This window comes from Limulus polyphemus, unplaced genomic scaffold (genome assembly GCF_000517525.1).
Source record: "Limulus polyphemus unplaced genomic scaffold, Limulus_polyphemus-2.1.2 Scaffold394, whole genome shotgun sequence".
NCBI classification, from domain to species: domain Eukaryota; kingdom Metazoa; phylum Arthropoda; class Merostomata; order Xiphosura; family Limulidae; genus Limulus; species Limulus polyphemus.
In genome coordinates this window covers 94,030-103,892 of record NW_013666004.1, presented here as the reverse complement: position 1 = coordinate 103,892, position 9,863 = coordinate 94,030, and the positions used below count along the sequence as shown (strand labels likewise).

The window sequence follows — 9,863 nt, the reverse complement described above, 5'->3', positions numbered from 1 at the left end:
TGATTTCTAGAATAATGCAAATAAATTCTACGAGCAGACACCGAAATCTATAAGCCCACTTGTCTTAGGCCTAACATTAGTTAAGCCTTTATTAAGTACGGCCTATATTCGATAGAGATAAATTAACACTGTAATTCGTGTACTTTATTTTGCTTTAGTTTAGTTAGCGCTAAACTTTACCGTTTTTAGTACTATTAGTAAATAAACTTATAATGTTATCTACGGCCTAACGTTAGACCTTTTTAAAAGCTTCCATACGTTTTTAATATATTGTTGTACAAAATGTGTACTAAAGTATATTTACATCCATTAAAATGAAGCGCATTTACACGGTAAGATACTTGCCTATTTTCAGGACAGACAAAATATGGGTATATTTAAAATAAACTATCAGAAACCCGCAAAATTGTGGTCAAATTAGTATCTTGATTGCAACAGTAGTTCTTTAAATACAGTATTTCTAGAATATTGCAAATGAATTCTATTCGCAGACACCGAAATCTATAAGCCCACTTGTCTTAGGCTTAACATTAGTTAAGCCTTTATTAAGTACGGCCTATATTCGATAGAGATAAATTAACACTGTAATTTGTGTATGTTTTTGTTTAGTTAGCGTTAAACTTTACCATTCTTAATACTATCAATAAATAAACTTATAATGTTATTCTACAGCCTAATGTTAGACCTTTTTAAAACATTTGATAAATTCTTAATATGTTATTGTACAAAATGTCTACTAAAGTATATTTACATCCGCCATTTCTTTACATCCATTGAAATGAAGCTTGTGCACATTTAGACAATAAGTTATTCGCTTATTTTCAGGACAAACAAAATCTGGGTATATTTGAAATAGACTAACAGAAACCCGTAAACACATTTGCGGTTAAATTAGTATCTTGATTGCAACAGTACTTTTTTAAATACAGGATTTCTAGAATAATGCCAATGAATTCTATTCGCAGACAACGAAATCTAAGTCCACTTGTCTTAGGCCTAACATTAGTTAAGCCTTTATTAAGTACGGCCTATATTTGATAGAGATAAATTAACACTGTAATTTGTGTATGTTTTTTGCTTTAGTTTAGTTAGTGCTAAACTTTACCGTTCTTAGAACATTCAGTAAGTTTATTAAGATACATATAATGTTATTCTAAGACCAAACGTTAGACCTTTTTAAAACCTTTAATAAGTTTTTAATATGTTGTTACACAAAATGTCTACTAAAGTATACTTACATCCACCATTTGTGCGCGCATGCGCATTTTCAGAACAGATATAATTGAGTATTATTATAATAAGTAATGAGGCTAGGGAAATAACAAGATGATTTTATGAAAAATAACTTCATGGGTATTAGAACACGTCGAAAAAATTAGTCCATTCAAGTTATTTATATTATTATTAATAAAGCTGCTTAATAATATGAATCTAAGCACGAGTAAGTTTCAATACTCTTTGTTTTAAGGCATGTATAGTTTCTTAATTAATTTGCAGTATTTTAGGTTGTATTTTAAATTGATTTGATGTGAAATGCCCCCACAGTTTTTTCAAACAGGAAAGTCCGAAAACTAGTGAATCATTGGGAACCAAGACGCATATCTGTTATGATAAAATTTACGCAAACTACAGTTTTTTTACATTGCAATTAATTTTTCCAATGCTATGTTTGTTTTCAGCGTCTTCAACAATAACATTAAAGACTTGTAGTCGTACTACATCAATAAATAACGTTTCAGTACTCTGTTGAATTATTGGTCCATTTGACAAGTGCAGACATGTGAGAGACAGAAATTATCTGAAAAGTGAAATGCTACTTTTACATATCTCTAACTTAGAATATATTTATAGAACAAATTAAGGGGAGTGTGAAGAAAAATCTGCAGTTTACATGATTTTTATCACAAAAGCATAATATTTGATATTTCAGTATTAATTTTTGTAACATTTTTCAGCAATTTTAAAACTACTTAACATTAGAAAAAAGTGGTATAAATTTGTAAAGAAATATCAATTATTAGTTACCCTATTACATTTTTAAAAATTCTTGTTTGTAATGCCAATGTAAATATGGATTTAACTGATATGATGTATTACACTTGTGTCCTTAAACCAGGTACCGTGTGTTTATCCTGGGAATTACATTTGTTTCCTATACAGCTTACCACTTATCCAGAAGACCTCTCAGTGTTGTCAAAGTAAGTTTCATGTGCATAAGCATTACAGATATATCATTTGTATAAAAGTAAGACTTTTCATTATTGTTAAATATAGAAATTATGATTTTCAATAGTATTTCAATACCACTGTCTCAGTATTAACATATAAAGTACTTGTAGCTCATTACATTGTAGCATAAAATAAAGATGAAATAGTTGTTGTTTTGGTCATATTAATTTACTTTGAAGATATTTAGAGCTGTGTAGTGAACTTATGTTTTATAAATTAATTAAACTACATTTTATAATATATGTGCCCTTAATTTTGTGTCATATATTTTTTAGATTTATTTAATAATAATATTACTTAAGTTTTCTTTGTTCTAATTGTCTTTTTCATGTATGATTAATTAAACTGAGTGAGTGTCTTTAAAACAAAACAAAAACTTTGATTCCTGTCACTATAATACTTTGAAAAACCTAGCATCCTATGGTATTTTTATGCAAGTTATGGTGTCATATGGTGCTGTCATGCAAGATCTGGTATCATATGATGCTGAAATGGGAGATGTGGTGCTGTTGTGGAAGATCCGATGTCATAGGGTATTGTCATGCAAGATCTGGTGTAATATTGTGCCATCATGCAACATCTGGTGTCATAAGAAGTTGTTATGCAAGGTCTGATGTTATATAGTATTGCCATACAAAATTTGGTGTTGTATGGTTTTGTCATGCAAAAACAGGTTAATTCTCTAATATATTGTCTAGGGTAGAAATTTCTTACTAAGAGTTAAACATGTTTTCTTGTATGCAGTAAGTTTGACATATATGTTTATATTCTAGTGGTCAGACTTATCTTTGCAAGCTATTTTACCTATATATGTATTTTCATGTCATTTTTATTAATCTCCTGGCTACCTTTATTTGTGTGTTCTTACTTATTAGGTATTACAATTTATAGATTTGCATACATATAGCAAGCTGTTAACTTTGTTGCTAAGGGCATTAAAAATATTAGCCTGATTCATTTTTCATTGGTATAAGTATAACCAAGTTTTGTAAATAATACAAACCTTTCTTCGTTTAACTGTACAGAATGTTCTCAATCAAAACTGTACTACTTTGAAACCCCCACCAGATGTTCATATTACTAACCAGAACAAAGAGACATGGTGCAGTTGGGCCCCTTTTGGTGAGTTAAAATACTTAGTGTATTAAAGTTGTAATAGAAGAATAGGTTATCAAACAAAGAAGCTATGCTTTATAGTTGTGTATTTTGCTTGATTTTACACAAAAATAGTACAAAAGAGGATTATCTCTTTTGTAAAGAATACTGATGAATCAAAGTAATTATGATGTGTTCTATATTATATGAAATTAATGCAACATTGGCCATGATCGAGATGTGCATAATTATAATTTTTTGATAGTTTCCAATCAGATAATAGAAGAGAGGGTATTTGACATAACAACCTCTTTAAAACAAACAAAGAATTACATGTACATACTACTTCAGTAATAATTACTTTGAAAGTTTTTATTTTTATAGCAACTTAATTACCCTATATGGCCTATATTAATAACATTTCTTTAAAATCTAAAAAAATAACATTTTAAAATTATGGTAATATGGGAATACTGTTTCTCTTTAATATTATTACAGAATTGTAATAAGATAATTACTTAATATGGTAAATTGAATATTTCAGAAACAAAGAATGGAAAAACTTATTAATGACTATTCTAAAGTTCTATACAATTTTTTAAAGAAAAACTTTAATTTGTACTATCATGGATATTTGAAACTGTTTCTTTATCATTATAACTTTTAGTTTTTGAACATATCAACTTATTTCTTACCTTTTTTTTTTAATAGATGGAAAAGATGCTAATGAACTTTTAGGATACTTGGATTCTGCTTTTTTGTTTATGTATGCCTTCTTTATGTTTGTAAGGTGAGTTAGAACATTAAATTTGAATTAAAAGTATTTTTTTTTATTTAATTTCTATTTTACAGAGGTTTTATAGAATTAATATGATTCTAAATGATATGTTTTTACAATTATATATGTGTAAAAAAGCCAGCTAAAAATAACATACTTGTGGTAGATGGGAAAAATATACAGCCTTTACTGAAAGAATGAGTATTTTATTATATGTTTTGCTGTTTTCCAAAACTAGATAAAGTTTATACTTAATCTAAGTTGTTGTATTTCGCTTTGAAAATGTATGAAAATTTTAAAATGATTACTTAAGTATATAAAGGTCAGAACGTTTTTTGTGGGTTATATATTTACATTTAGAAGTCTGAAAATGATGAAAGTGGTGCTCATGTTAGATAATTTTGCTGTTTCAATTCATGTCTTTTCTCTTCAGAATTAGACTTGATGATGTGTTCTTTATCCATCTTGATTTTTTGTATATCTAATCAAATAGTACTAAAGTCCTTTTTTTTTGGGGGGGGGTCATTTTACATTGCACTGAATAACTTTGCATACTGAATATGCATGTTCCTCACTAGTTTATTGTACATTAATTGGAAAATATTAACACACAGTTTCCTTAAACATATCTTAAGAATTATTTCACTAAAATAAAACAAATATTCTAATTTCTTCAATTTTTTGTTCGCAACATTTGTGTCAATAAATAGTGTATGGTAACTTATCCTAAAACTTTCATAATATCTCTTCAATTTTGCTATTAACAACTGTATAACTAAACTTAGTCTATTGAGTTTCTGTTTTTCTTATGGACAAGTACTAAACTTACTGATTATCTAAAATAATTGGGGGTTTCTAATGCATCAAAATATAAGCATAAAATCTGAAATATCTTTGTTATATAGGGAAATAGTTTCATTCTTTCACAGTATTAAGTTCTAGAAACATTTACCTGACAAAGTGGTTTGTACATTAAATTCTTCAGCTTCTTTATCTTACAAGTTTATTCATGAAGAAGATTTTCATTTAGGTTTTAAATGCATTATTTTTGTTTTCTGTCATCTCCTGATTTTTGTACTTTAATGTTGCTTTCAATATGGTTTGATTAGATTGTTATAAGAATACAATATGTATACATATTACTTCACTGTAAGGTGACATGAGTGTAGTTTAAGATGTGGCTAAATGTACTGCTCGTGTGCCAGTTGCCTAATGTTTGTTGATATTAGAAGTACCTTATGAGATATGAAAATATAATTCATCAGTATTTCCTAGAGTAATGCATCATATGAGGTGGTGACCTATTAATAAACCCATAAATCTTGGTTTATTTCTGTAACAATTCTATTTTACAATCTTGGCTGTTTTTAGTACATTTAGACAATCAATCTGAATATAGTCATTCATTGTTGTAACAGTAGTTACACTGTCAGCTGTATTTATTTTTTTATATGTCAGAGGAAAATACAATTTGGCAGCTCAGCTGAAAATGTGTTTCTAAAATCAACAGGAGTGCTTCATGATAAAATAAATTCTTATTTGTTTTTATGTGTTCCAGTGGTGAGTTTGAGCTATTACACAAAATAATAAATGACTTTGCAAACAGAAGGGAGTATCTGATAAAATTTTTCAGAAACATATGCCTGCATTTCACATACCCTACCATTCTTTGAACATGTGTTTCTATAACTGTTTGGTGGTTGATCCAATATACAGACCTGCCAACTCTTACGATTTATGCATAATTGTTCCAATTCTTTTCTTCTTTTACACCTGTGGTGTTATTTTACAATTTTATGCAAAATTCGGAATATTTTCACCAACCCTTTTTTCTACTAATAATTTTCCAGAAATAATTCACCACTCTACACTTTGCATCTCAATCTTACAAATGCTTGAAATATGCTATTAAAATAGTGTGTAAATAGTAAGTGTCTAGGTGCACTGATTATTTTTTTAGGAAAAAATATGGTTCTATTTCCTCCCCAGTGACTCCAGCAAAGAAAAGAAAAGTAAATAGCAAGCAGAAGTTTAGGCATGATATTGTATCATCCTCAAAGTGTATGAATTATGCAAGATGTACAACTTGTGTTTGTAATTTCTCCATTGCTCAAGTGTATGCAAATATGCTATCAGTGAATGCAACATAGCAATTTACCACAGTTAATTTAATGTTCTTGCTAGATGGAGCTATGAAATAGAAAAGTTTATTTATAACAGAGACACTCAATCTTAACTAACAGCTTGAGACCATAGCTGAATGAAGTGAGTCCAGCAGTTCATTTATTGTTCCAAACATGAAGAAACATCATCTGTATTTATTATACATAATAATTGTACTTTTATATGGATCTGTTAATGTTTTAATTTAAGGTTTTTTAGATATCAAAAGAAATAATACTAAGAAACCTGAGGTTATTAACTTTGTTTTCGTGCACAAAGGTTTAAAAAGTGTTGGAAAATCTTTTAAAAATATCAGTAAGAATTCTTAAATTTTGTTATGGAGAAAACAAGAGGTGAATATATTGTGAATATTTAAATTTTTTTTAGTGGTTTTGTTGCTGAACGGGTGGATCTGAGATATTTTCTAGCTACTGGAATGTTAATGAGTGGAGTCTTTACTTACTTATTTGGATTGGCTTATAGTCAAGGAATTCATTCACTTACTTATCTGATTGTTGTTCAGGTAAATAACCTTTTCAATTTGATATTGTTTTATTTGAACCTAATTAAACATTTTAATTTATGCTATATTTAGAAAATTGAAGGTTTACAGTTCTATGAATGTTTTAAATAGGATAGATTACCAAGATAATGCTTTTACTTTTTTAAACAATACTCTGTAAGATTGATTTTTCAAAGTTCCAAATACCAAAACTTTTAAATTTATGCATGCTACCCTTGTAATCTAATTTTTTACTAAACTAATTCATTTTCAAATTTGTCTGTAACCTTTATATTTAAGCTTTGTAATTTTAGAGATGTTGAATAGTGGGTGACAGTCCCAGAGGTTGCTCCTGCAGGTGCTGGTCCTCTCAGATAGTAGAATAGAGTTATTTTACAAATGTTACCAGTTACCTTCTGGCTGTATGCTGTTAAGAAAGTCCTTCTATAGTTGCTGTTTTCACCTTACTAGTGTAGAGGAGGTTGATATCCTGCCAGTCCAGTTGAGCAGGATTTGACAAAGGGGATTTTCTTTTGAGCTTGTCAGCTTCTTCGTGTTGCTTTACCCTTGCATAGCCTGGCACATGCATCCAAGTGATGGTCAGTCTTACCATACAGTTTACTTTCTGCCATCCATCTGGAAACTAACTACTGTATATTTTAATGTGTACAGCCTGTAAGTCATTTGCAAATATTTCAGCTTTACTAGAGCCTCTGTTGTACACCAGAATGTTATCAGCATCTGGCATTTAGTTGGACTGTGAAAAGTAGCATCTAGCATTTAGTTGAACTGTCAAAAGTTAGCATTTGGCATTTAGTTTCAATGTCAAAAGTTAGCACCCAGCATTTAGTTGGGCTGTCAAAGAGTGCTTTGGATGTGTAAGAGGACTGGCAAGATGTATTTAACAGTATATTTAAAATTGATATAAAACATGATTTACATAATTATAATTTTTGTTTTAATGAAAAAATTGAAGACATTTATTCTTAATAGACATACATTTAGGTAAGTTGTGTATATCAATGATGTTTTTCAGTTTTTATCAGATCAAAAAATGCTGTACTTTAAGCATGAGTTCAAATATATAAAGACTTGCATACATGAAATACTGGAGAAAAACTGGTTTTACAAAAATTAATATACTTAACAAAAAGCTTTCTGGTAAAATTATGCTTCAGAACTATATACAACCCTATTAATTGAGAATCAACATTACTGATGTTATGACTGAAATAGCCAAACGTTACACTACCATAACTAGTATAGAATGTATATATTTTTATTAATGTCTATTCAATTAATTTTTTCAAAATTTCTGTGCATTTTCTGCATGTAGTTGATCATATCTGTGATAACCAGATGTCTTAAGGTCATAAACATTTACTCATCCTTTTATGCTGCAGCCTTTGTTTCTAAGCCAAGGAGCATGTATATGTTTCTGTATGAACTACTTGGAAGTTAGCCTATTCAAACAGACAATACAGAAACTTGTACAACTGCCTTATCTTAAGGTTGCATGTAGACCATTGGCTGAAGTATGTAACCTCTGTACTTGTAGGACACTATCTGTATTTATTGCACTTGGGTTTATAAGTTAGGTATTTCCATAGATCAGTCTATTGATTTTTCTCAATCTCTCTTGTGCTCTTGATTTTCATGGCCCCAGAAACAAGATGTTACCAAAAAAACAAAGCATTATAGTGAGTAAAACAAAATATGCAGCCTAGATAACTAATGAATGAATATTTGCTGTAACATTTTTATCCATACTATAAGTGTATTTACTTGTTTGACCACCAATTTTGATTTCATCCCCTTAAGTCGCATACTCAATCCTTTTTTTGGCTGCACCTTTTTTTTCACACCTAAGGTGATTTTGATTAGATATCAAGACTTTTTGTCAATACTCACCATCAAACCACAGCAGGTAAGAAAGTGACACTCAATAGTAACCAAAATTAGTTTATAACTTTCTTTATAGTAATGCCATGGAATCTAGATTAACAGTTTCTTATCATCATGTACATGCACTCAGTAAAGCTGTATCAAGCATCATTACTTATGCTAATTGCTTAAGCTAATATCACAGGACACTAATTGCTTTTTAATTAGTAGAGTTTCATAAAAGTTGGCAATGAATGATGAGTAATAACCATCCACCCATATGATTCTTTTGAAAACTTGATCTAGAAACTGCTAATCCAGTTTGCTTGGCCTAACTAATACTTATGTACCTGCATGTCCTTTCACCTTATAGTTTTACTGCTCTAAATCAGCTGTCTTTAATCCAAATGACAAAAAATCTAAAAAGGGTCCACTTGTACTTTTGGGTGAAGCTGTAGTTAAAATTTCAGACTGATAGCTCACATGACCTTTTGCTTAGGTGTGCACAAAAATTTTAGTCAAATTTACGCAGTTTTTGTTGATATATAACTCTGCACATGTGGCTTATATTTAAACAAAATTTGACACTTAACTGTAGGTTGTAAAGATCTATCAGCATACCAAATTTGAAAAAAATTCATAAAACTTAAGTATGTTTTTCTATAAAATAAAATTTTCATACTTTCAGTGTGAAGAAAAAAAAAAAGAAGAAAAAAATCCATCAAAATTGAAGATTCTGTATCTTGTGTTTTTCTTAATGGATTGCCTTGAAATTTGGTATGTGAAGTAAGAGTCCAGTAGATCATATCCACTGAAAATATATAATAGTTTGGCCACAGTCAAAGTTACAGGAGGTGGAAAATCGTTAAATTATCACTCTTGTTAATCACATGTAGTGTATCCTGCAGTTTGTTTTGGCCACACAACACACTGCCGTGTGTCTTGATTTTTTGTTTCAAACTACATGTGTGTTTCCTTGTTTTCTTAACTGTCCATGTTCAATTTATTTGCCCATAACAATCTTGAATCTGTGATTAACTGGCTTTTCTGTTAGATATTGGTGTACTTGAATATTATAGTGTAATATATTTTAAGACAAATCACACTATTGGCTAGACATGCATCTTTAACTTTTGTTTCTTTCATTTGACAAAAAAATACTTTCTTAAACAAATTTGAAAAATGGCAGGGTTTGCTTGGCTGTAGCTTTTG

The 9,863-nt window shown here is 29.5% G+C and overlaps 1 protein-coding gene across 1 annotated transcript in view; it reads left to right on the top strand.

The window, feature by feature from the left end:
* LOC106457934 (glucose-6-phosphate exchanger SLC37A2-like) overlaps window positions 1-9,863 on the top strand; it is a 27,817-nt gene that overhangs the window by 3,991 nt on the left and 13,963 nt on the right. Inside the window, exons 2-5 of the mRNA XM_013917382.2 lie at window positions 2,117-2,198; window positions 3,255-3,351; window positions 4,036-4,114; window positions 6,653-6,788. Of these exons, the coding sequence (XP_013772836.2) occupies window positions 2,117-2,198; window positions 3,255-3,351; window positions 4,036-4,114; window positions 6,653-6,788 (394 nt within the window). The remainder of the gene's footprint in view (window positions 1-2,116; window positions 2,199-3,254; window positions 3,352-4,035; window positions 4,115-6,652; window positions 6,789-9,863) is intronic.